Genomic DNA, 27,525 nt, shown 5'->3' on the forward strand with positions numbered 1-27,525 from the left:
CCTCTTCTACGACGGCTACTCAGGTTCTGGGGAAGGAGGACAAGCTCCTCGACTCCGTGGGGAGGAAGATTTTCCCTAACTCGGCCTTGCAGCTCCAGCAGGCCAATGCAGAACTGGTGTTAGCGGGGGCGAATATGAGGATGTGGAAAGGTCTGTCGGAGTTCGAGGAGTTAATTCCGGTCGAGAAGCTGGAAGACTTTAAGGCGGGATTGTCCGATGCCAGGGTCTTGGCCCAGGATCTGCTGGAGGCGGCGGCTCATCACGTCGACACTTCGGCTCGGGGGCCTTATGCTGGCAGTTGATGCCTCCTGACAGGCGTGGTTGCATGCCACCAAATTCTCAAAGGAGGTGAAGGACAAGGTGTTGGACCTTCCGTTTCATGGTAAGGAGCTTTTCCATTCTACAACGGATGTGGAGCTGACCAAAACAAAGGACAGCACCCAGACAGCAAGTCCTTGTCCGTCCTGGTTAAAACTCCTTTTAGAACCCAAAGACCGTTGTCGCAAAGCCAGCCCTCTTCTGGTTTTAGAGGGTTTCTAGACCGGGAATCTCGCACAGTGGATACCCCTTTGGTTAATAATCGCCGGAGGCAGCAAACGACTCGGTTTTTCTCCCGCTCCTCAGCCTCCTCCTCAGGTTCAGGTGGTAACTCCGCTGAAAAGCCTGCAAAATGAGGGTTCTCCGGGCTCGCACGAGACCCTGGTCGGAGGACGCATTGTGTCTCATTGAGAGGCGTGGCAGACCATCACCTCTCCAACTCTCCCTTCTTTTCCTTCCTTTGAATTCCTCTACAAGTCCTTCTCCTCTCCCCACCCTATTTCCTTCCTGGTCATCTATCGTCCCCCTGGCCCTCTCTCTCCCTTCTATGAAGACCTTGATCACCTCCTCTCACTTATCTCTCCCTCCCCCTCTCCTCTATCAGTACTTGGCGACTTTAATATTCATCTTCCTTCTTCCGCTCAATCTTCTCCCCTCTTCTCCATCCTTGACTTCTACCTGCTCTCCCCCTTCCTTCTTCCCCTAGTCACTCCTCTGGCTCCACTCTTTACCTCATCTTCAATTCTTCCTATCCCTCTTCCCCTGTCTCTTCTCTTCCTGTTTATCTCTCTGACCATGCCTTTCTCTCATTCTCCCTTTCTCCTCTCTCACACTCCACTACTGCTAATCTCTCCCCTCCAATCTACTCACGTCGTGACCTTTGTGACTTTGACGCTACCCTCTTTTTCGACACCTGCTCTTCTTCTCTTCCATCTCTCCAAGACTTTGCTTTATTCTCTGTGGACGATGCTCTATCTTCCCTTTCCTCTTCTATCTCCACTGCCCTTGATCAACTTTACCCCCTTTCTCTCTTCCGTCCTACCCAGAAGCCTTCTCAACCCTGGCTTACTTCCCATCCCCGCTCTATGCGGCGTCTTCTCCGACTGTTAGAGAGACTCTGGCTCAAAACTCCCTCGCTTTCTAATCAAACCTCTTACTTCTCTTACCACGCACTATACAACTCTTGTCTTGCAGCGGCCAAATCCTCCTACTACTCTAACCTTCTCCAGTCTCAATCCTCCCACCCTCGTCGGATTTTTCAAACTCTCTCTCGTCTTCTCTCTCCTCCTACTCCTGATCCCTCATCCAATTCCACACTTTCTCCTTCGGACTTTGCCAACTTCTTCTCCTCCAGAATCCTCACCTTCTGGCAAAAAATGAACTCCCTCTCTGACTCCCCCTCTCCTCCTCCTCCCTCTCCTCCCTCTTCCCTCATGTCCATCTTCTTATCTGTTTCCCCTTCTGAAGTCTCCTCCCTTCTATCCAAAGCCCACCCCACGTCCGCCCCTTCTTACCCTCTCCCCTCCGTTCTTATCCCCAAGATCTACCCTCTTCTTATCCCTTACCTTACACTTTCTTCAACACCTGCCTCTCCTAATCAATCTTTCCCTCTGCTTTCAAACATGCAACGATTATTCCTATTCCAAAGAAACCCTCTGCCGATCCACTTCTCACTGCCAACTACAGACCTATCTCTCTTCTACCTTTCCTTTCTAAGCTTCTTGAGCGCCTTGCCTACTCTCAACTCTCATCCTTTGTCACTACTTCCTCTCCTTCCTCCCTTCCAATCTGACTTCCGTCCCAAACATTCCACTGAAACTGATCTCACCTCTATCCTTAACTCCCTCCTCTCTGCTCGACATGCCAAGAAATCCTCTATCCTCTATCCTTATTCTCCTTGATCTCTCGGCAGCTTTTGACACTGTCGATCATCCACTCCTGCTCCACACTCTTTCCTCCTTCGGGTTTAAAGGCCCTGTTCTAAAATGGCTATCCTCTTACCTCTCCTCCCGTTCCTTTGCTGTATCATGGGGAGGCCAGACCTCTCATTCCTTCCCTCTTATTTACGGTGTTCCTCAAGGTTCTGTACTTGGTCCTTTCCTCTTCTCTCTTTAGACCTCCCTCATTGCCCCTGTTATTTCCACGTTTGGCATGCTGAGGATACTCAACTCTTTCTCTCTTTCTCCTCCTTCTCAACTGACCTTCACCTTAAGCTCTCCTCCTGCCTCACTGCTATCAAGAACAGTATGTCCTTCCGCTTTCTCTCTCTTAACACCGATAAAACCAAGTCCTTTTCTTCCCCTCTAATTCTCTTCCCCCTTCCTATCCTCCCCCTTTCATTCACTTTCCTCCCTCCAATCTCCCTATCTCTCCCCAAGCTCGTAATTTAGGCGTTCTCTTTGACTCCTCTCTCACCTTCTCGCAACACATTTCACTCACCTCTCGCACCTGCCGATACCACCTCTACAATATTTGCAAAATCCGTCCCTCCCTCACATTCCACGCCACCAAACTCCTAATTTCCTCTCTCATCTTTTCCCGCCTCTTCTACTGCTTTTCTCTACTCTTTGGACTTCCCGCATCTCATCTTGCCCCTCTTAAATCCATATACCACTCTGCTGTTCGTACCCTTTGTCTCCTTACCTCCCGTGACTCCAGCTCTTCCTCGCTCTCTTACCTTGGCTGGCTACTTTTCCACTTACAGCTAAAATTTCACTTTCTCTGCCTTGTCTTCAAATCCCTCCATGGTCTTGCTCCTCCTTATCTCTCCTCCCTTCTCTCCTTCTACTCCCCTTCCCATTCCCTTCGTTCCGCTGACCATTTCCTTCTCACTGTACCTCCATCCCCCTGCGCTTCCTCCCGTTTCCGCTCCTTCCAACTCCTTGCACCTCTGCCTTGAAACTCGCTCTCTCTCACAATCCACCCCCCCACACCTAGTCCCACTCCCCTTCCCCCCTTCAGTTAATTGCTCTTTGCACTGTTTTGTCGAATGATTCATGATGTAATTTTGCTCCCACTGTTATTTGTTGTTGTTATCTTGTATTATGTTGTTCCACTGTACAGCGCCTTGATGTAAGGCGCTCTATAAATAAATCAATCAATCACCGAGGACAGGTGGGTCTTGTCAGTCGCTTGGGCGGGCTTCCGCTTACCCTTTCCCCCTACCCCACCTTTCAACTCTCCTTTCCAGCTGTCGCGGTTGTCCTCCCTAAAAGCCGAGGTTCAGAAACTTCTGGATCTCAGAGCTGTGGAACCCGTTTCCCTTGGGGACCGAGGGGACGGCTTCTACTCCCGGCTATTTACGGTGCCCAGACCCAACCAGGCTGGCCTGCGCACCATCCTAGACCTTTCCCAGTTCAATCTTTTCCTACCCCAAGAGAAATTCAAGATGATCAGGCCCGGCCAGATACGGTCCTCCTTGCAGATGGAAGATTGGCTCAGCGTGGTGGACCTTTAGGATGCGCACATGCATATTCTGATGTGGAATTCACACAGGAGATACCTCCGCTTCTCTGTGGGAGAGGAGCACTTTCAGTTTTGAGTGCTTCCTTTTGGCCTCAGCTCGGCGCCGCGTGTCTTCATGAAGATGATGTCGGTGATTGCGGCCCATCTTCGTCTGCAGGGTATCCATGTTTATCTGTATTTGGATGACTGGCTTTTACGCAGCCCGTGCCCTTTGAAAGCCACCTGCAATCTTCAGTCTCTCCTCCAGCTCCTGTTCCACCTTGGGCTGTCGGTGAACTGGCAGAAATCTTCCATGACGGTCTCTAAGGACTTGATTTTCCTGGGTTTTTCCTGGAACACGATCGACTGCAGAGTGTACCTGACAGGGAACAAAATGACGCATCTGTTGGCCACATGTCAGATGTTTGCGCAGATTGAGAGCATGTCGGCCTGGTGGTTCCAGAGGCTTCTGGGCCTCATGGCCTTGTGCATTTTGGCTCTTCCTCTTGCCCGTCTCAAAATGAGGCAGACTCAGATGGTTCTTCAGAGTTCTTGGCTTTAGGCTGTAGATCCAGTGGTAACGGTCACAACGGACTCCTCCCTTCTGGGGTGGGGTGCGACGTTGGATCTTCTTCAGGTCTCGGATCTTTGGTCGCCTCAGGACAAGCTCCTCCACATAAATCATCTGGAGCTTCTGGCGATCTTCCTAGCGCTCAAGGCGTTCAGACCGATCATTGCCAACAAAGTGTTCCATATCCGCACGGACAATGTGGTGTCGATGTATTACATCAACAAGCAAGGGGGGCACCAAGTCTCCCCCCCTCGTGGACCTGTCCATCCAGATTTGGAAGTGGGTGGTCGTCATTGTGTCTGGCTACTTGCAGTACACATCCCGGGCCAGCTGAATGTCACGACAGATGCCCTCAGTTGGCGGACAATGGTCAGCTACGAGTGGGAGCTGAAGGCGGAGGTCCCCTCATGGATTTTCCTGCGCTGGGGCACACCGGAAGTGGACCTCTTCGCTACGACGGCAAACAAGAAGCTTCCTCTGTATGCCTCCAGAAATGGGCTGGGAGCCTCCTCTCTGGTGGATGCTCTCGAGATTCCATGGCACAACATGAGGGCTTTTGCCTTTCCGCCTCGGCCTCTAGTTCAACGGACGATTTGCAAATTGAAGAACTCGGTGAACTGTTCTCTTCTGCTCATAGCCCTGTGGTGGCCGGCTAGATTTTGGTTCTCAGAACTTCAACACCCGTCGGTGTAACCGCCGATCAGGTTACCGGTGACCTCCGATCTTCTTCACCAGGGGGAACAGCAGCTGTCGGACCCCTCCCCACAATCGCTCAGCTTGGCGGCATGGTGCCTGAGTTTAAGTCTTTAGAACATCTTAGCCTGTCTGCGGATAACATGCGTATTATTCAGGCAGTCAGAAAACCCTCGACTAGGTCCCAGTACAGAAGCAAATGGCTTGGTTTCTGTCATTGATGTTTAAACAAGCAGCTGGACCCAAGGGGGGCTACAATTGACACAGTACTGTCCTTTGTATCCCACTTAGCAGAGTCGGGTGTTCACGTTCTGTCATGCAGAACTTATCTTTCGGTGGTTGGTTAAGAGGCATTTTGCAGGCTTGACGCGCCTTTATCCTCCGATTCGTATTCCGCACCCGGCGTGGGATCTAAATGTGGTCCTGACGGCGTTGTGCCATAAACATTTCGAACCAATGGCCACGGTGGACCTCAAGCACCTGTCGTGGAAGGTGTCCTTTTTGGTTGCCGTTACTTCAGCAAGGCGCTTGAGTGAGCTCCAGGCTTTGTCGGAGGAGCATCCCTTCTTGGTCTGTCACAAGGATAAGGTGGTCCTACGGACAAATTATGCTTTCCTGCCGAAGGTGGTCTCTGAGTTCCATCTGAGCTCCCTGCCGGTCTTTTTTCCAAACCCCGCCTCAGAGGCAGAAAGGGTTCTGCATTGCCTGGATGTTGGAAGGGCTCTTAAGTTCTATCGGGACAGAACATCCGAGTCTAGGAGCTCTTCTCAGCTGTTGGTGACCTTTGGTAATCCACAAGATAAGCAGGCCTCTAAGGCGACTATCGCCCGATGGATCGCTGCCTGCATTAAGGAGTCTTACACCATCCAAGGGCTGAAGCCTCCTAAAGGTATTCATGCACACCTGGTGCGGGGCAAGGCAGCCGCGGTTGCCTTTCAGAATATGTCCCATGGGAGACCATCGCAAAGGCGGTTACTTGGGCCTCACCATTTGCTTTTTGTAAGCATTATTGTCTAGGCATGAGCTCAAGATCTGATGCTCAGTTTGGCCAGGCTGTGCTCAAGAACCTTTTTCAGTAAGGTTTTGTTCTCCATCCACCCATAGTTCCTGTAAGGAGTGCTTGGGAATCTCCCATAAGTATGGAGGAAAGGGGATGGGACGTAGGAGTATAACCAGGTTACTCACCGTAGTGACCACCTTACTCCTAGTCCATAGTCCCCTTTCCTCCATACATCCGCCCGTTGTCCCCTCTAATAAGGTTCCTCTGTTATTGCTAAAAGGTCTCTGACCTGGCGATAGAAATGGACTGATGGGCGATGTGCGGGGCGGAGCCGAGATGGGCGGGGTTACGGCCGTGTGCCGGGCCCCGTGTAGAAAGAGAGGAAGGACAAAAAAAATGTGGATACTTTTTACAAAGTGCTCCGGTCCCGTCCCACAGGATGGAGGAATGTCCCATAAGTATGGAGGAAAGGGGACTATGGACTAGGAGTAAGGTGGTCACTACGGTGAGTAACCTGGTTAAACCCCATGATATCGCTGTAACACAGGGCTATTACTTATAGTCAATGCCTTTTTCTTACGTTTCCCTTTACAGTTCTGTTTGGGACCAAAGGTGGTCTGTGAACTAGTTCCTTCTCCACCTTCCTCCAAATAATCCAAGTGATACTTCTTTCATGACCTTAGGAATTTTCGGGAACCATGATTCCTTGTAGTTGGAAGATATTTGAACTCCTTTGACTTTTTTCCCTTTGGAATCTTTGTTTTCCTACCCCGTCCTCCTTGATTGTTTGTCTGGACTTTGAAGCAGGCATGGTATCACAAGTAAGGACACAGACAGCGTGGCTGCCATCCTGTGAGCCGCTGCACCTCAGAGCTCCTAAGAGATCCTTTACACGAATCGGTCAAACTGGCCCGATTTACTATAAAATTAAATAGAAATACAACAGAAAGGTGTCGGAAGACTCAGAGGATGTCTGGGAGGAAGCCCGCTGCGCAGGAGGGAGAGGAACTGCCGCACGACAGAGACAAAAAATCTGTGAGGCAGCAGAAAAGATGGCGGATGGGTGCCGGCTGAAGAAGTGAGGAGGAGCTGGGATTCAGGACACGGACGATCGAGCGGGTGCCAGCGGACAATAGAGGAGCAGGCGGCGACAAAGGAGTGTGAGCAAGAGAAGAAACCACGTGAAACACCCAGCTCCAGTCTCAATGTGAAGCGAGCAGCAGCCTGACCCTTTAGTCACGGCGGAGGGGCTGGGTGTCAAATCCTGAGGGCCACGTGAATTAGTTTACCTCCGTCCCCAAGCACCAGTCAGAGAGGGGCAAAGTACTCGCTGACCGGTTATTGGAGCCACAGGTGGGGAAAACAGGAAACTCCAGGTCCCGGGTGGCTGCAAAGAAAATACCAGGTTAGCTAATGGCTACACGGTTTTCACAACAAGCATAAACAAATAATAAGAAAGACCTACCCTGGAGGTGAATGATGAGTGACTTGAACCTAAGTGAGTTTTCCCCCAAGGGTCAGATGAGTAGTGCAGAGGGGATAACGGGACCACGGGATCTGAAGGGAGAGGAGAGGGTTTGATTGTAGGTGCACAGTTCTTGACAAAGTTCCAAGAGTTCAAACAAAAGTTAGCTGAAGGTTTATCAAGCGCCAAATCCAAAGGTCAATCCATAAACAATCCAAGAAAACAGTTCAAGGTTCAGATAATCCAGTTATACAGGTCAGAAGAAATGCAAGCGCCAAAATTTGAGGGCAATCCAGAAGAAAAACAAAGTCCAAAATCCAAGAAATTCGATAAGCATGAAGTTCAAAACACAGGAAATCGCTAAACGCCGAGAGATCAGCTGAGAAGCAATGTGTGCAAAGGCCAAGCCCCTTTTATTGCAGTCTTCCTGATTCGTTGGCCAATCGGGGACGATTTCCTGGTCACATGATCCATTTAACTGGTCCCGTGATCTTTCACTTGGTCACATGATCCAGTGGTTCATTTGGTGCCTGTTTCCTGAAAGCCATGTCACATGACCCCTTCTTCGTGACGATCCGCGTCGAGCGGAGGACCGCAGTATGGAGTGGTGATCTCCTCCGCGCTTGCAGTCTCCAAGGCAATCCCCACTGCAGGCGTGGAAATCGACGCCAGGGATGCCTCAGAGTGTAGCGTCCCACTAACGATCGAGCAGAGGTGATCGCGGGAGGGGTCCATGTTTCTCTCCGCCGCCTGCATATCATCCGGTCGTGATTGGGTGAGTCTGAAAGCATGACACTGGGACACTGATCGAAGGCAGCGGATAGCGGAGTGAAGCGGCAGAACGAAGATACGGATCAGACACCGTGCGGGGTATGAAAGGTGAGCCTGTAAGATAGGGAGATGTTTGCACCACGGGCAGGAGAAGCGGTGGAGAGCACGCAGGAAGGCCAGAGATAAGCACGCTTGGAGTTCAGCGCCCCATCGGCACAAGATCTGCTGGGGATTCAGCCACGTTGCATGCCAGGAAGTGTGGTTACGGTCCAGAGCATACGCGGGAGGCCGCAATTCCATCCAAGTGGCAAGGCTGGACGAAAGAGAGCGACACAGTGGAACAGCCAACACAAGGCCCTTGGGGGGGAAGAACAAAGGGGATGAAACAGCGCCCAGGCCTGACAATATCTCGGACTGGCCTGGTACGGAGAGCAGATATCGCACACGCAGCAGAGAGAACTTGAAGGCAGCCCCGGCAGGAAACAAGGTCCTGAGAAAGGGAAAACAAAGAGTCCCTCCACAGCTGCATTAAGACCGCCATTGGAAATTCAAGAATCATACCCGAGCAGGAGAGGATGAGAGCACACGGAAAGGAGAACGACAACACCAGACCGCGTGATGCACTGGAACACAGAGGCGGCCTACGCCGGCAGTTGTCCAAGACTGAGAGGGAGTTCGACGCACGCGGTGGGAAGCGTGTAAATGTCCCCACAATACGACAAAAGTCCAGAGAAGGTGAACGGGGGTATCAGCGGACGAGCTGACAACAGGAGGGAACATAACCCATTGTATTCAGGGACTGCGGCAGTAGAGTGCAGGTGGACCAGCAGCCTTCACAAGCCTTGGGGAAGCGACACATCATATGGCAAGACGCCTCCTGGTATCCACTACCACCAGCTGCCCCACAATGGTGGGTGCGGGCTACACACAAGGTGAGAGCGCAAGCAAAGTGTAATACTGCGTGGAAAACGTCCAGAAAGAGGAGAACAAGCCAGACAGCAATCAAGATAGTATAATGACATGGGAGAGCACAACCCATCGACCCGCGACCCCCAGAGGAACGAAGCAAATAGAACAAACTACTCCAGAAACTTTTAACCCAGGCTACAGTCCACCAAACAGAGGGCACTGATAACACTGCAATAAGGCAAGCTCACTATCCTCATAGCACAGCCCATAAGCACCACAAGCAAGACGTGCATATACACGGGGAGCACTGAACAAACTCCCAAAAGGTGCCCGGGGGGGGAAGAAGAGAGCCCGGATGCAGGCAGTTGGTGGGGCAACTACAGACACGGCAGAGCTGACCAGAAGGGAATATAAGAAGCGGAGAAGAGGGAATTCAGAGCGCAGATAATCGTTAACCCAGTAAAACCCCTACATAACGTGAAGAGGGAAAGGGGCAGAGGATCGACAAAGAGCCACCTCACAAAACACGGCCCGACGGGTGAGGGAAACACCGACCTGGGCTGCGAAATTGAGTGGGAGGCAGGGAACAGAGAGGCACTCTAAAAAAACATAACAAAAAACAAAGGGGCATACACACGCCACTCGGTGATGAGTAGAGGTAGAGGGCAACACTACGGGCACGTGGCAAGACATGCTGGACAAACACAGAGAGGGAAAGGGCAAGCAGACCAGCATGGAAACATTTGCCCGCAAAAAAGACATGAGCCAGCCCACCCCGACAGACTCCAGTACGTCCACAGCAAGACCAGAACAAGAAGAAGGGAGGCAGGATGGGGCCTCCTAAGACAGGATGTTCGGGCCCTTGCAGATCGAGTGAATACGGCGGAACAGCAGGTGCAGACCAACACCAGTAACATCACGACTACGCAAAACCAAATGGCAGACGTGCTGGATCGTGTGCGCACTCTCGAGCACAGGGTTGAAGATGCTGAAGGGAGGGCCGGCAGAAACAACATAAAGATTGACAGACAGGGAGAGGAAGGCAAAACCCTACAAATGATGTAGAAAACCTGCTGTTACAAGAAGTAGGAGCCAGGGTGCTATCCCAAGGCTTCCCGGTCGAAACAGCCTACAGAGCCCTCACCAGGAAACCTCCGCTAGGAGCACCCCCGATCCCGTGATGGCCAAAATGATGAACTTTAAAGACCGGAAGAAGATACTGACATTCTAGAGAGAGAGAGCGAGGGAGGAGCGATCACCAGAAATTCCTCCAAGATAGTGATCTACCTGGACTACACAGTGTTAGTTCAAAGTCAAAGAGCACGCTTTAGACCGACAAAGGAGCGCCTCAGGCATGCAAATCTGAGATATTTTACTATACCCTGCTAAATTAAAGGGGCTCCACAATGGCAGAACACACCTCTTTGCGACCACAGAAGAGGCCCACGAATGGATGGATCAACAAGGGATACCCCAGCTAAATGCCAGAAATTCAGTGAATGACAGGAACGCACCCCAGTAAGACACGTACGGAGAAGACTGAAAGGTCTAGAGGTACACAAGACAACTGAGATGAAACAGGGACCAGATGTTATACATAGGAGACAGAGGAGGCAACCCTAAAGCTGCCCCGATGAAGGCCACGAAGAAGGTTTTAAGTGATCCGACCGCGGCTGATTTTGCCGTTGCCGGAATGTTCGCATGAGAAAGGTGCGAACCACCAAAGGTTTGCACCTTTCTCATGCGAACACACGTACATACTACGGGGGCTGCAGAGGTTTCCCACGCAACCCCCGCTCACTATATTGACCCTCAGCCCCCCCTTTTTTATTTCTTTTTTTTTAACTTACCTGCAATGCTACCACCAAAGGTTGGAACTTTTGGTGTTCGAACCTTTGGTGGTTGCATTTTTAGAACTTTTGGTCCTTGTGACCATTTATATTCGGCCAAAAAGTACAATTCTACGACGAAGGACCCCCAAGGACTTGAACAAGTTCATGATGCCAGTTTCAAGGCATCACGCTGTGGCGAACCGGCACCGGTATCCACTACCACCAGCTGCTCCACAATGGTGGGTGCGGGCTACACACAAGGTGAGAGCGCAAGCAAAGTGTAATACTGCGTGGAAAACGTCCAGAAAGAGGAGAACAAGCCAGACAGCAATCCAGATAGTATAATGACATGGGAGAGCACAACCCATCGACCCGCGACCCCCAGAGGAACGAAGCAAATAGAACAAACTACTCCAGAAACTTTTAACCCAGGCTACAGTCCACCAAACAGAGGGGACTGATAACGCTGCAATACGGCAAGCTCACTATCCTCATAGCACAGCCCATAAGCACCACAAGCAAGACGTGCATATACACGGGGAGCACTGAACAAACTCCCAAAAGGTGCCCGGGGGGGGGGGGAAGAAGAGAGCCCGGATGCAGGCAGTTGGTGGGGCAACTACAGACACGGCAGAGCTGACCAGAAGGGAATATAAGAAGCGGAGAAGAGGGAATTCAGAGCGCAGATAATCGTTAACCCAGTAAAACCCCTACATAACGTGAAGAGGGGAAGGGGCAGAGGATTGACAAAGAGCCACCTCACAAAACACGGCCCGACGGGTGAGGGAAACACCGACCTGGGCTGCGAAATTGAGTGGGAGGCAGGAAACAGAGAGGCACTCTAAAAAAACATAACAAAAAACAAAGGGGCATACACACGCCACTCGGTGATGAGTAGAGGTAGAGGGCAACACTACGGGCACGTGGCAAGACATGCTGGACAAACACCGAGAGGGAAAGGGCAAGCAGACCAGCATGGAAACATTTGCCCGCAAAAAAGACATGAGCCAGCCCACCCCGACAGACTCCAGTACGTCCACAGCAAGACCAGAACAAGAAGAAGGGAGGCAGGATGGGCCTCCTAAGACAGGATGTTCGGGCCCTTGCAGATCGAGTGAATACGGCGGAACAGCAGGTGCAGACCAACACCAGTAACATCACGACTACGCAAAACCAAATGGCAGACGTGCTGGATCGTGTGCGCACTCTCGAGCACAGGGTTGAAGATGCTGAAGGGAGGGCCGGCAGAAACAACATAAAGATTGACAGACAGGGAGAGGAAGGCAAAACCCTACAAATGATGTAGAAAACCTGCTGTTACAAGAAGTAGGAGCCAGGGTGCTATCCCAAGGCTTCCCGGTCGAAACAGCCTACAGAGCCCTCACCAGGAAACCTCCGCTAGGAGCACCCCCGATCCCGTGATGGCCAAAATGATGAACTTTAAAGACCGGAAGAAGATACTGACATTCTAGAGAGAGAGAGCGAGGGAGGAGCGATCACCAGAAATTCCTCCAAGATAGTGATCTACCTGGACTACACAGTGTTAGTTCAAAGTCAAAGAGCACGCTTTGGACCGACAAAGGAGCGCCTCAGGCATGCAAATCTGAGATATTTTACTATACCCTGCTAAATTAAAGGGGCTCCACAATGGCAGAACACACCTCTTTGCGACCACGGAAGAGGCCCACGAATGGATGGATCAACAAGGGATACCCCAGCTAAATGCCAGAAATGCAGTGAATGACAGGAACGCACCCCAGTAAGACACGTACGGAGAAGACTGAAAGGTCTAGAGGTACACAAGACAACTGAGATGAAACAGGGACCAGATGTTATACATAGGAGACAGAGGAGGCAACCCTAAAGTTTCCCCGATGAAGGCCACGAAGAAGGTTCTAAGTCATCCGACCGCGGCTGATTTTGCCGTTGCCGGAATGTTCGCATGAGAAAGGTGCGAACCACCAAAGGTTTGCACCTTTCTCATGCGAACACACGTACATACTACGGGGGCTGCAGAGGTTTCCCACGCAACCCCCGCTCACTATATTGACCCTCAGCCCCCCCTTTTTTATTTCTTTTTTTTTAACTTACCTGCAATGCTACCACCAAAGGTTGGAACTTTTGGTGTTCGAACCTTTGGTGGTTGCATTTTTAGAACTTTTGGTCCTTGTGACCATTTATATTCGGCCAAAAAGTACAATTCTACGACGAAGGACCCCCAAGGACTTGAACAAGTTCATGATGCCAGTTTCAAGGCATCATGCTGTGGCGAACCGGCACCGGGGAGCTGGGGCCGCACAAGGAAAGCGGCAGAGCCCGAGCAGGGGGAGGGTGGCTGGGTGTTTGCTAACGGTTACAGTTTGTTGTTTGAAAGGGGGCACGGGAATGGGAGTACTTTACAGACACATAGAACATCACAAGAGCGCACGAAACAAAACCACAAAAGCACGAACGGAGCAGAGGTATCACCGGACGCTTGAAGGACAACAGAACTTGGAACAGCCCACTCTGTGCAAGGCTGAACGGGAGAAAGACGAGAATACACAAGCAGGAAAAGCAGAATGCAAAACACCGTGAGAAGATGAGAGGCTTGTCCTGAAGAGCAACGTGGGCCCATGGAAAAAGACGGGCCACAGCACGAGAGGCCATAATGAGACCTGATGGAATCGAAATAGCCACCTCGGAAGTACGAGGGCTGAACAATTACGTCAAGAGATGAGAGTGAACGCTTGGTTGAACAGATCAAAAGTGAAGGTAGCAATGCTGCAAGAAACGCACTTGATGAAGGATAAGCAGTCAAAAATAGCAAGAAAGTGGGGAGGACAAATGTACGGCTCAACCTATTCCAACTATGCTAGAGTAGTATTAACGTGGGTAGCCCCCAACGTCCCGTTCCAGCTCATAATGCAAGAACAAGACAAAGAGGGCAGTTTGATCATTGTGCACGGCATGCTGGAAAACAAAGAAGTGTGTGTGGTCAATACATACGCCCCGAATCATGATACGACATTGGAGGGCAGAAAGCCAGAGGACTTTATGAGTTGTGAAGAGGTCTCAAGAAAGCCAGGCAAAAGAACCACACTTGCCACAAGCAGCTGATAACCTGATCTGGAAGTCGTCCTTCTGGGTAACCTTGATGAGAAGTCTGCTTCCCTCCCGGTGAATGATTGAATTGGGGAGGTTCGATAAAGCTAAGAGTAAAGGAACCTTGAACTCGGACAAGCAAATAATATTAAAACACAGCCGCTGAGTTAACAAAAGAGAAGAAAAAAGGCTTGGTTGTTTTTGCTTGGAAGTAACTGTAACAAGACATGGTTGCGCGTAATACAGCAACCGCAAGTAAAGAAAGATAAACGCTTTAAAGAGACAGTGTGATACAGTGTAAACAGAGTGGTCCTGCTGTTGGATACAGCATGGTCGAAAGTCTCTGTAGTAACATGTCTAACTATTCAAAGTCCTGAGGCAAAAGGGATTGTTGAAAATAGAAAATAACGCAGATTGAAGCTTGCACTGATAAGGGAAGCTTGTGTGAGCTGGAGAAACTCATTTCAAGCCTGAGCCCGACTGAGAGAGGCTTGTGTGAAAAATAAGAGGTCTGAGCCTAACTGAAGGAAACCAGTAATATTATTAGTGGCTTGAGCCTGACAAAGAGAAGCCCATAATCTTGCAACTACAAGTACCAGAAAGCATTGGGATAAAGTGAAGTTAATGGTTGTCGAAGTGGTCAGGCATAGTCAGAAGCCAAACCTATGGTCTTTGACCAAGATAGCTTGGGGAAGGGTATCCCTGAGACCTATGTGAACGATTGTGACTATTAATTTTTTTGTTTCAAGACAAAGAAGTATCTTTGTGTAAAACATTTGCAACCTTTGTCTTTTTGGAAAGTCCAAACTAACATTTGATTATGAAAGAAACCTGAACATTCTATTGACTGCCCCAGTAAGCCAGAGTTGCCTCACTGGGAAAAACTGCGCTGCCCAAGTCCCTATGCCCTCGAATCCCATTGTCCCAAGATGAAATTGTGGGGAAGGGATTCATCATTGCTTCAAACATCTTGTCATCCTGATCCTTTTTGTTGAGAACACTATCCTTTTAATTTTGTGTACATTTCCCTTGCACGTTTTTGTATTAGAATTAGGGCAAGCATTCGATTTAGAACCTTTTGCTTTGACTGTACTGACTAGGACTGTTTTACTTTTACTTTATGGTCGAGTTTACTTCCACTTTAGATTTAGGGCCAGTTAGGAAGTAGCCAACCCCTTGCAAAGTTATAAATAAAGCTGTTGAACTTGCATCTTTTGTTTGTCACTCTCCTTTTGATACCATGAGTTCCTCACAATTGCTAGCAACAGAACAAGTTCATTTTCATTGTAACTAAAGTCTATTGGAGGAATAATGAATTATTTGTCTTTACCTTCATTTGTATCACATTCTAGATCATACCTTGTCCAGTTTGGATCCAGTCTACATAGCCAAGTGGAGAAAGTATATACAGCTGAAAATGTGTTTCTACATGGCCTACGTAAGTCATATTGTTTAAGAGAATCCATTAACTTTTTTCCACATGTGTGTCAGTAGTGTTTTGGGGGATAGCATGCAAATTACAAACCAAAACTTTATTACACAATTGTAAATCAATTAACCTCTGAAATGTAGCAGAATAATATGAGAGACTATCTTCTATGTAACAATGTCTGTTACTAGGGTGCAAAATGTTAAGTTGTAGCTACTAACCAGACATTGCCACTTGCCACCGTTGAACGAACGAACGAACGAACGAACGAACGAACGAACGAACGAACGTAGTGCAACTGGTGGTACACAAAAGTGTGCATAATTAGATCTGCCTGATTACAAACATGACCACATATGTACAACTTGATGATTAAAGTGTGTGGTAGACATAATCATTTGAAATGTTTTTTGTGTGTTGGTGAAAATAAACAGCCTAGTATGTATTATGAACAAAAACTGCTTGTCACTGAAAACTGTCAAACAAACACTGCTGCCTTTACCACACTGGGTACCATTGTTTTCCTCCCCTTTCCATCCCCCTCCAAACACGCTTGCTGTCATCTTATTTGCTGAGTTTTTGTTTAAAAATGTTCAGAGACGTTTTGTGTCATTCATCTTCCAGCCAGTTTTCAGACCACATGTATGTCTGATTTATATCAGGTGAGAATGCTTGCCTGAAATCACCAGACAACCTCAGACTATAGCGTGTGTCCTTCATTACTTAACTTACATGGCTGTTTGTGTTCACTTTGCCCATCAAAATATGCCCCACTCTTGATCCTAGCTTCTCTTTATTAGCTTCAAGCAAACATTTCATATTATTAGTCTGACATAATTCACTGTTTTAAAGTTACTTTCTTTCTATACTAGTTTTCCGTTATTGTCATTAAATTCTCAAACCATGAATAACTTTTGAACACTTTATTTTTTTTAATGTATTTTCATTTGCATTTCTCATATACACATTAACAACCCCCTCAACACACACTCCGCACCCATTTTGCAGATATACCAAATCCACTGTGACAAATGATCCACCAGACATGTCCATGCTGTTATAGCCAATTCAAGCAATACCCAATATTTTCAATTTCGAGGGGATTGGGTCCTCCAACGTATTCCATATCTATGACAGTAATCACCATAGCTGTGCTACTTTGGAAAATCTTCGGCGTCTGCGTCCTGAGTCGATGACGTCGATACGCAGCCCTCGAGGACCTCCTCCGACGGCCGACGTCACTGGATGTTACAAGTAGGACGCACGACGCCCATAGCCTCAGTTCCGTTTTTTCCACGAACGTGTTCGCTTCGGAGATCTCGGCGCGCCTCGACTCTTTGGAGTTTCTGTTCTTTCTCGGTTCTTCGAACCTGTTCGTATTGTGAATATATTCTTTGTGAAGATGTCTACCTCGTCTTCCACCCCGCCTCTGGGCTTTAAGAAGTGCTGGGACTGTGGGTCCAAGATGTCGGTGACGGACTCGCACGACGCCTGCCTCTGGTGCCTCGGGGAGGCCCATGACATGGATGACTGTATCGACTGCACTCCCAGAAGCGCCCTCATCGGTCACCTTCCCCGTCTCCGTCTGAGGACTCAGAGCGTCGGCGGGTCGCTTATCCCACCAAGCATGCAACGGGAAGAAAATGTTAGCGATTCTCGAATCGCAGGGCACTGGTCCGTCCGCGCCTCAGAGTGGGGTCGGTCGTGATCGGTCGAGAGACACCGCTCGCACGCCTTCAGGCTCGGGTGGTTGGCACGATTCGCGGGAGAGGTCCCGCTCGGACAAGGGGAATCGTTCTCGTCATGCCCGGTCCAGGTCTCGGTCCCCGACGTGCTCAAGACCGTGTGCACCTGTGGTGTCTTTGAGGAAGACGCCGGTGGCGCAAGGTCGTCTACGGACTCTTTCGAGGCCTCGCCTCCGAAGAAGTCGTCGACGCCATCAGCGCCCAGGCTGTCGAGGGACACGCTCAGGGCTCCGGCCTCGAGGCCTGTGCCGACGCCGTCGATGCTGTCGGCGCCGCGTTTGGCGTCAACGCCGATTCACTTGACGCCCTCGATGCCTTTCGAGGCTGTTTCGACGGGGGTACACCGGGGCTCGGTGGACCCCCCTAGAAAGGCTCTGGCCAAGGTCAAGCATGGCTTTGTTCCACATTCTGTGCCTTCATACCACCATCTTGAGTTTATTTCAGAGGTGGATGAGGGCTCTGATGATGGCACGGTTCCTGATACGGTGCCAGACGAGATTCTCTCAGGCCATAGCCAAATTGAGGACCTGCGGCAGTCCCTGCATGACGCCAGTGGGCTGGACACCTCTCCAGAGGTGGAGTTTTGTAGGCCTGAGCCTGGCACTCATGCCGACTCCTCATACCGGCGACTTATGTCTAGGGTCACCGAGTACTTGGGGTGGTCTGCTCCCCCAGGGGATTTTTTTCAGGATGACCTTACGGATATCCTCGACCAAGGTCCACCAACTGACCCGGTACTGCCGTTCCATATGGCTCTACAGAGGAGGGTGGCGGCGGCTTGGACTGCTCCGGAGAGTCTCCAGGCAGTGGGCAAGTCTTTGCCGCAAAAATACCGCCCAGCCAGTAGCGACCCCTGCTATTTGACCAAGCACCCCACTCCGGAGAGTTTGGTGTGCAGGCGGCTATGGCCCCGGCAAAGCAGGCGTCATATCCTACCATCCCTCCTGATAGGGACGACAAGCGTTTTGACGGCTGGGCGAAGAAAGTGTTTTGTTCAGAGGGTATGGCACTTCAGGCGGCCAACTCCGTATGTGCCTTGTCGCGTTTCACGCACACTGTGTAACTGTGTTTCCTTAGCGGCTGAACATATTCCCGAAGGGGACGAACGGGATGGTTTCCTTGCCATGGTTCAGGATGGCAAGGATGCCATGTGTGAGGCCGTTCAGTCGGGTTTGGACATGGCAGATTGCGTCAGCCGGCCCATGGCGGCGAGCACCGTAATACGCAGGTTTGCATGGTTGAAGAAGTCGGAGTTTGCTCCTGATGTGCAGGCCCGGCTCCTCAACATGCCCTTTGACGGGAGAACATCTTTTTGGCAGCAAGGCTGACGAGAGCCTTGAGAGGTTGCAGACCTCCAAAGCTGCAGCAAAGTCATTGGGCGCTGCAGTTCGCCAACCTCCGCCTTTTCGTCCTAGGGAACAGCAATGGAGGGGAGGTTCCTTTCGTTATAACACATCGTTTGGTAAAGCGAGAGGAGCTGCCAGTCAAAGGGGCCACCGTAGGAGTGCCAGAGGTGGAAAACAAGGTACTCGAGGTGCCAAGGCCGCTCAGGCTGTTGCCTCTTTGCCCTGAGGCAACGCCGCAGCCGCTTCAGCTCAGTCATGAGGCCATGTCCCATGGTTCGCCGGTTGGGGGAAGGCTGGCGCAGCATCTTGCAGAGTGGCGCGCCATTACTTCGGATGTGTGGGTTCTGCAGATCATAACCCACGGCTACTGTCTTCCTTTCCGGCAGAGGCCTCAAGACATTCCACCGGGGAATCTCTCGTTGAAGAGTCCGGATCCGCTCCTTGCGCAGGAAATTCAGTCCATGCTGGAGAAAGGCGCCATAGAACTGGTGCCTGTAGCGAAGAGGAACAAGGAATGGTATTCCCCTTATTTTTTGATTTCCAAGAAAGACGGGGGATTGAGACCCATCATGGACTTGCTTGGTTTGAACAAACTCCTCAGGAAGGACAAGTTCAATATGATTACTCTTTCTCAAGTCCTCCAGGCCCTTCAACTTCAGGACTGGTTGGTGTCTCTCGACCTCAAGGACGCTTATTTTCATGTGCAGATACATCCAAAGCACAAGAAGTACCCGAGGTTCGCGGTTGGCGACTCACACTTTCAGTTTCGGATCCTGCCGTTCGGATTGACCTCCGCCCCGAGGGTCTTCACCAAGCTCATGGTAGTGGTGGCAGCGCACCTCAGGAAAGGAGGGATTCACGTCTACCCCTACCTGGACGATTGGTTGATCAGGGCGAGCTCTCCTGAGCAAGTCCTGGATCATCTCTCAGTTACCTGCCACTCCCTCCACAAGCTGCGCTTCTCCCTCAATTTAAAGAAGTCCCATTTGACACCAACTCAGAGGCTCCAGTACATCGGGGCAGTGCTCGACACGTCCCTTGGGCAGTGTTTTCCTCCCCAGGTGAGGGCTCATCACATTCAGCAGATGGTGCATAAGTTCCAAAATGGCCAGAGTCTCCCTGCGTTCGAGTTCTTGAGATTGCTCGGCCTCATGGCATCCTGCATTCTTCTGGTGCCAGAGGCCAGGTTGCGGATGAGATCTTTGCAATGGGCACTCAAGCTCCAGTGGTCTCAGTCCTCCGGCACGATGTCCGACCCTATTCAGGCGCCGTCCTCGGTCGCCCAGGACCTTGTGTGGTGGGCCGTCGAAGACAATCTGATGAAGGAGGCTCCATTTTGACTACCCTGGCCGGAGGTGACGATCGTGACGGACGTATCCCTCACGGGATGGGGAGCTCATGCCAACGAGTTGACAGCGGTCGTTGGTCTCCGTCAGAGTCCAGACTCCATATCAATCTGTTGGAGCTGAGGGCCGTCAGGCTAGCCCTGAAGGCTTTTCTGCCGACTGTGTCAGGGAAGAATGTCCTGATCCTGACGGACAACGCGGTGGCCATGCACTACCTCAACAAAAAGGGGGGGCAGGGTCACTTCCTCTGTGCAGGGAGGCGATGCAGCTCTGGTTCTGGGCAATCCAGCAGGAAGTTTCGATCTCGGCAGTTCATCTGGCCGTAGACGAAAACGAGACGGCGGATGCTTTGAGCAGGCAGAGCGCGATCTCTCACGAGTGGGAGTTGGCTCAGGAGATTCTCCTGGAGATCTTCGCCCTTTGGGGGACCCCTCAAGTGGATCTCTTCGCCTCCAGTGTCAACCGGAAGTGCAAGAGGTTCTGCTCGTGGGAATTTCCTCCAAAAGGAGCCTTAGGGGACGCATTCGTGGTGGAGTGGTCATTCCTCCAGTCCCGGTCATCCCGCAAGTACTGCAGAGGTTACGGTGGTTCAGTTCCCGGATGATCCTCATTGCTCCGGCGTGGGCCCAGAGGACGTGTACCCGGACCTTCTCGACTTGTCCATCTGCCCTCCATGTCGTCTTCCCTACCGAGACGATCTGCTCTCACGGGAGGGTGGTCAGGTTCTCCATCCAGAGGTCAGATCCCTCAACCTTCACGCTTGGTTTCTGAAAGGTTGAGGTATAAGGATTGGGACCTCCCTGAAGACGTGTTGGAGGTGTTGCTCTCGGCCAGAAGGCCCGCAACAAAGTCCCTGTACTGTTGCCGTGGGCGTAAATTCTGCGACTGGTGCAGGGTTAAGAATGTGGATCCTTTTGCATGTGACATTCCCATGGTTCTGTCTTTTTTGCTTTCTTTAGCCCACAGGGGCTTGCAAGTGAGTACCGTTAAAGGTTACCTGGCAGCGCTGTCCATATTTAAGCGCTCGTCTGAAGAGTGTTCCTATTTTAAAATTCCTTTAATTTCTCAGTTTCTGAAAGGGCTCACTAATGTGTTCCCTCCGTCACCTTTCCAGGTGCCCGGTTAGGATTTGAACCTTGTTCTCAAATTTCTGATGGGTGCTCCGTTTGAGCCTTTGCATTCATGCCCTTTGAGACTGTTAACTCTTAAAACTGTATTTTTGGTTGCGGTCACTTCCGCTCGCAGAGTGAGTGAGTGAGTTACAGGCACTTTCAGTTAAGCCACCCTTCACTGTGTTTCATAAGGACAGGGTTGTCCTTAGAGTTCGTCCTTTCTTCCGAAGGTGGTGTCGGAATTTCATTTAGGCCAGAAGGTTGTTCTTCTGGCGTTTTATCCTCCTCCACATCCTGGTAAGGAAGAGGAGAGGCTCCAGAGGCTTGATCCTAGGAGAGCGTTAAGCTTTTATATTTCACACATGTCCCGGGTCAGAGTGGACGATCACCTCTTCATTGGTTACGCTGGTAAGCGTTTGGGACAAGCTGTGATGAAACAGACTTTGTCTCGCTGGATTATTCTAGCTATTTCTGAGTGTTACCGCTTGGCGGGTAAGGACCCACCGATCGGCTTGCGGGCCCATTCTACCAGGGGTATGGCTGCCTCTACTGCCCTACAGAGGGGTGTTCCTATTCGTAGCATCTGTGATGCAGCCACCCGGGCTTCGGTCCATACTTTTGTACGTCACTACTCCCTCGACTCCATCCGTGGGCAGGATCTGGCCTTTGGCAAGGCAGGCCTTTACTCCGCAATTTGATTGGGCATTCTAAATTTGTGTTTTCTAAATTCTTTTCCCACCTCCTTGCATTGGTACTGCTTTGGGAGTCTGTCATAGATATGGAATACGTCGGAGGACCCAATCCCCTCGAAGAACACGTTACTCTCTTACCTGTTAACGTTCTTTCGATGGGATGGTCCGATGATGTATTCCATATCGCTCCCTCCCTGCCTTCCCTGCAACAGAATTTCTTATGCGATTGCAGTTTACGTTTCCGCAAGGCTTTGTGTGGTCAGACTGGCAGAAGACTGGTGCCACACGTTCTGGGGAAAAAACTACAACTGAGGCTGCAGGCGTTGTGCGTCCTACTTGTAACATCCAGTGACGTCAGCCGTCGGAGGAGGTCCTCGAGGGCGGCGTATCGATGTCATCGATGCAGGACGCAGACGCCGAAGATTTTCCGAAGCAGCACAGCTGTGGTGATTACTGTCATAGATATGGAATACTTCGTCAGACCATCCCATCGAAAGAACGTTACCAAGTAAGAGAGTAACTTGTTCTTCTGAGGGCAATACATTACATTGTAGTCTTTATGCAGAAAGTCAAGCACCTCCTTCCAGTCTTTGGAGAATGCAGTATGTTCCCCCTGTAACGAGTACGTCATCCATCCCATCGCTAAAAAGTTCCACACTTTGGAAAACCATTCCGTGATGTGAGGCGACTCTTTCGTTTTTCAGTTTTGAGAAATCAGCAGGAGTGCTGCCAGTTGCAGCATTACATAGGCATTCTGGATTGACTTTGGTTGCCGCCCAAAGTCGTTTTCAACCATTTCTAAGAGACTTGAACGTTTAGATCTTGGTGTATGTGAAGAAAACATTTCATTTAAGTATTTATTCTTCCCAGTAGTATGTCAACCCTGGGCAGCTCCACCATATATGTTCCCAGGTCCCCATCTTACCGCAGTCCCTCCAACATTTATCTCACAATGATAGTTTCATTTTCCCCAAACGAGCCGGATTGTAATACCATTGCACCATTAGTTTGTACTAAAACTCTCTTATCTGGAGTGATCTAGTAAGTTTGGGGATTGTTTTCCACAGAATTTTCCCAGTCTAAATATGGGGTCTCTATCCCCAAAGTCACTTGCCAACGTCGCCTAGAACTAGCCACCTCCTTTGCTGCCGCTTCCCCCATCAGCCTATGTAAGTTTGAAGTAAAGGCTTTGGCTCCTGAATCTGATACAACAACATTTCATAGGGTAGTTAATTCTCTTATAGCGAGAATCCAATGTCTCACCTGAAAGGATTGGAATCTAGAGTTTTCAGGTAGATTCATCTCGTGTACATTGTATACATGATTTAACCTCCTCCCCTTGAAACATACCTCTGAGTTTTTCGCAACCCGCCTGTTTCCATTCTTTAAATGCTGTGGGATCAAGGCCTGGAGTGAACTGAGGGTTAGAGAATATCGGAGTGAGCGGAGAAGGATATGCCGTCCATTTGTGTTCCTTAACCACAGCGTCTCAAGTTTCTTCTACTACAGCCATTATATCACTTGCATGCCTGACGACCATGTTTTGGCATCCATAGTGCATTGCAGAGCCTAGGACCCCCCACTGCTAACTCCATCTATATGATATGATATGATAGTTTATTTATATAGCGCTTATACAAAGTGTGTTTCAAAGCGCTTCAAGGCAAGGAAGGGAACAAGGGAAAATACAATGACCTTACAGGCCATGAACAGTAAGGATGTAAAATTAACTATCGTACTCAGCCTGACGACATTTCAGATAGTGCAAGAGCTAAGACATAGATGAGGAAGGGAGGGGAGAGTGGGAAGGAAATGGAAGCAGACAGGTGACTACCGTACTAGGCCTGACAACATTTCTGATAGAGCTGGAGAAAAACAAAAGGTGAGGGAGAGGGGTGCAGAAAGGGAAGGGAGGAACAAAACAAGCGACTATCGTACTAGGCCTGACGACATTTCAGATAGTGCTGGAGGGGGGGAGGCAGGATAGGGGTGGGGGAAGGAGACAGACGAGGTTGCTATCATACTAGGTCCAGGGACAATTCTGATAGAAGAAAGTAAGGTGGGAGGAAGGGAAGAGATAGGAAAAGGGAGAAAGGGAGAGGAGGAGAGAATAGAGATTAAGCAGTCAAAAAGAGTGGAGAAGCAAGAAAGGAGAGCGAATACAATTGCAGAAGTCAGTAGTAACACTTAATGTTGCAAGCCCAGATACAAGATGAAGATGGGAACAGCATGATTCAGGGCCACCATGAGTGCAAGATGCAAAGGAAGCGAGCATGAGAGTTGAGAAAGAGTGACGCACCGTGAATCAATGAAGTCCATAAATGTCAAATCCAGGATTGGCCACAAGACGGTGATGGTGAAACCAGAATGTATCAGGACTGACTCCTGCAGAAGTAGACTGGAGGTGGGGGAAGGGGAGCAGGGTAGAAGAATCAAGCAAAACAGGCAACACCTGTGTGTGAGAAGGGGGTGGGGGCGCAAGGGAACATCACGGGGGATCAGAGGGGGTGGGGATGGCCTGTGGGGACAGAGGGAGTAAAACATTTTTTTTTCCGGTTTCACCCTTGGACCAATCTTTAATCACCCTTATTTCGGCAGCACGATAGTACATCAGCAAATTGAGGAGGCCCAACCCCCCACCCCCGTTTGGTAGGGAGCATTAGCGTGTTTAAAGCTATACGCAGTGTTTTATTCTGCCATATAAATGCAGAGATAGCTCTATGTAGTTGGCGAAAGAACGACATGAGGACTCCGATAGGTAAGGCTTGAAAAAAGTACAGAGCTTTGGGGAGTATAACCATTTTCACTGAGTTTATTCTGCCAAGCCATGAGATGGTGAGTGGATCCCACCTCTTTAACTGCATTTCTATATCCGCAGCAGTGTGGGGTAATTGGCTGCATATAACCCTTTAATTGTAGGGGTTATTATTACCCTTAGGAGTTATATCCCCTCCTGTGCCCACCTGAGTTCTTTTTTTTGGTTGCAAACATGGGATTAGATGTACAACATTTTGAAAGGAAGACGACTACATTTTACCAGAGCAGGGTTAAGTCATGCATGCAGAATACATCCCGTATCCCCCCGATCCCTGCCCGGGTCTAATGAATTCTGAATGCGGTGGAGGCGCTCTTGGGGATAGTACCATCGGAGAAGTAGTTTGCATTCTCTGTTTGAGACACACATCGAAGATGAGTGGCTTCTTGTCCAAATGTCCACCCTTGTGTTATCCTCCATTGGATGCCCCAGGTCTGCTTCCCTTTGAGACATGTATGCGGGGCGATGGGATAACATGTCATCTTGCAGCAATCTGTACAGTTTGGAAGCGTTTCCTCTGGTTGGATCTCCCTGCAGCGTAAGTTCAATGGGGCTAAGGTCTTGTGTTGCTCTTTGTCTCACTAGAAGGTGGGTGTACCAATGGTGAAGTTGGATAGAGAATCTGTCTGTCTCATCTAGTTTAAAGGTTACTTTGCAGCTCTCAAAAGTATGCGGTTGCCCATTATCCAAAAATTGTATTAGGCTTTGGTGTCCGCCCCTTTCCCAGTTCTTGAGGTTTGTGGGGTGGGTACCAGGGGTGAAGGTAGGGTTGTGAAAGACAGGCATATTTGGGCCCAGACCAATTGGGATGCCTTTAGATTTCAGTGCCCAGACCATTTTTATTGGGCATTGTGTGGAGGAGAGGATACGCGGCCAGAGCTTTCGTGCTGGGGGGACCTACAGGGGAAATCGAGATGTAGTGGCATCCTAGATTGTTCCATGTCTACCCACTTTGGTGGGTTTGGTGAGGAGAACCATGCCGGGAATCGCGCCTACTGTGTGGCCACTTAATATTTGTGCAGGTTCGGGACCGCCGGCCCTTCCAGGCGGGCGTTGGCCGTCATGACTTTTTTAGGATTCCTGGCTCTTTTACCTTTCCATATGAATTGAAGCATTTTCCGTTGCAGGTGAAGAAGAGGGAGCAAAGGGATTGGGGCGGGCAAAGTAGAGCAGAAGTATTGGAAACGTGTAAGCAGGTTCATTTTGCAGGCCGTGATTCGCACCAGTAGTGATTTTGATTGGATTGTGTCCACTCATGTATTCCTCATCTTTGACATATCGTTGTCCCAGCTTCAGCTGCTTCAGAAAAATAATTTGGCAGAGGGCGCTGTGCGTCGACGGTGTAGAACCGATGTCACTCGAAGGCCTCCGCCGAGGGTGATCTCATCGAAGGTATATATAGCACACGCAGCGCCCATTGGTCTCAGTTCTTTTTTTCTGCGGTAGCATTTGCTTCGAGTAGAAACCCAGCGCGCCTCTTATTGTGACGTACGTTACAAAAACCGTCTACATCATGTCTTCTTCTTCGACCCCGTCGACGCCGAAGTCCAGCTTTAAGAAATGCAGTGATTGTGGGTCGAAAATGTCTCTTACCGACCCGCACCGCATCTGCCTGTAGTGCCTCGGTGTCACAATCCCTAGCAGAATCCACACTGTAGGTAAAGCCTAGACATTAGGGATGGCAGGCTGGCGCAGGTTACAGCATATACATGCTACCTTCAGAATGGCACCGAGAGTGGGTTGCCATGCAAGAACCAAGATGGCTCCTAGCAACCCTTTTTCAGAAGTATCCCTGGTGGTCTAGTGGTGCTGGGTGCAGCCCAGGGCTATATAAGCCCTGCCCTGGGCCACACCCAGTGCTTAGCGTACTCTTCTCTGACAGAGACAGGCAGCGTAACTCTTGCTCTGCCCTGTAGAACTCTACGTGCTCTCAGCTTCTCTTTTACCCGACGTGAATCCTGAAGCCACTGCTACTGCTCCTCTTACTTGCATGGCTCCTGAGCTTCTCCTTCGTCACAGCTGCAGCAGCTAGGAGTAAAGAATAACATGCGTGAGTTTGCAACGGAGCCGGAGCTTAGCCAGCACCTCTCCTCATCCTACAGACCTTTGCTTCCTCCGGCAGCGATCCGACGGCAGACATCAGCTTTCCCAGCAGTTCTCTCTTCCAATTTACCTCTGGCAGCCATAGGCTGTTTCCGCAGTTCTCGCTTCCTAGAGCACCCTTCCGCGTTGACAGCAACCTGGAGTCATTGCGCTGCTGGAACCCTGCAAGACAAAAGGCAAGGACATATTGGTGCGCTCGATTCCAAGGGGACACACAGAGGCAATCTCGTAACTACAGAATGCAAAAGGACATCGCTGGACATTACTATAAAGCGCTGGACATTACTATAAAGCGCTGGACATTACTATAAAGGGTTGGACACTACTATAAAGCGTGCAAAAGCAGGAACCTCTACTTACCGGCATCCAGTGCGTCGCAGCAGGACTGGGTCACCACTCGCAGTGAAGTAACTGGGAGACAGATGCCAACAGGGTTAACCCTAATCCTGCCTTAGAGTACCAAGGTGAGCGCCTGCCCGTAAAAAAGCCTGCCAGCCAGTATATTTTCAGGAAGGCTGGTGAGGTGGGGGGAAAGCTTAAGACTCAGTAGCTTACCTTCTGTTTGTTAGTTACCTGTAGATCCATCCAGAGGGTCCCACTCCAGAATGACCACACCAAAGACCTCCAAATCACTCCCAACCTAACCGTACGCTGGGCAGTTGCCATCAGCGGACCGGTTGGGAAAGGAGTGGATCGGGCCCCACAGCCACGACCCAGAACCACACATCTGGCGAACCGGACCAGGCACTCCTGCAGGGCACCAGAGGTAAGCGTTACACTCAGGGAGAGCCATGATACCATAGAGTGTTCCAAGTGCCAGTCCATGAAGGGAAAATCCTTAAGGGAATGA

The 27,525-nt window shown here is 50.1% G+C and overlaps 1 protein-coding gene across 2 annotated transcripts in view; it reads left to right on the forward strand.

Moving 5' to 3' along the window:
• The window catches only part of BROX (BRO1 domain and CAAX motif containing), a 904,523-nt gene that overhangs the window by 707,661 nt on the left and 169,337 nt on the right, over positions 1 to 27,525 (forward strand). For both annotated transcript variants that reach the window (XM_069608616.1, XM_069608615.1), the window contains one exon: positions 15,440 to 15,525. In XM_069608616.1, the coding sequence (XP_069464717.1) occupies positions 15,440 to 15,525 (86 nt within the window). The remainder of the gene's footprint in view (positions 1 to 15,439; positions 15,526 to 27,525) is intronic.

This window comes from Ambystoma mexicanum, chromosome 4q (genome assembly GCF_040938575.1).
Source record: "Ambystoma mexicanum isolate Mex_15411 chromosome 4q, UKY_AmexF1_1, whole genome shotgun sequence".
Taxonomy (NCBI): domain Eukaryota; kingdom Metazoa; phylum Chordata; class Amphibia; order Caudata; family Ambystomatidae; genus Ambystoma; species Ambystoma mexicanum.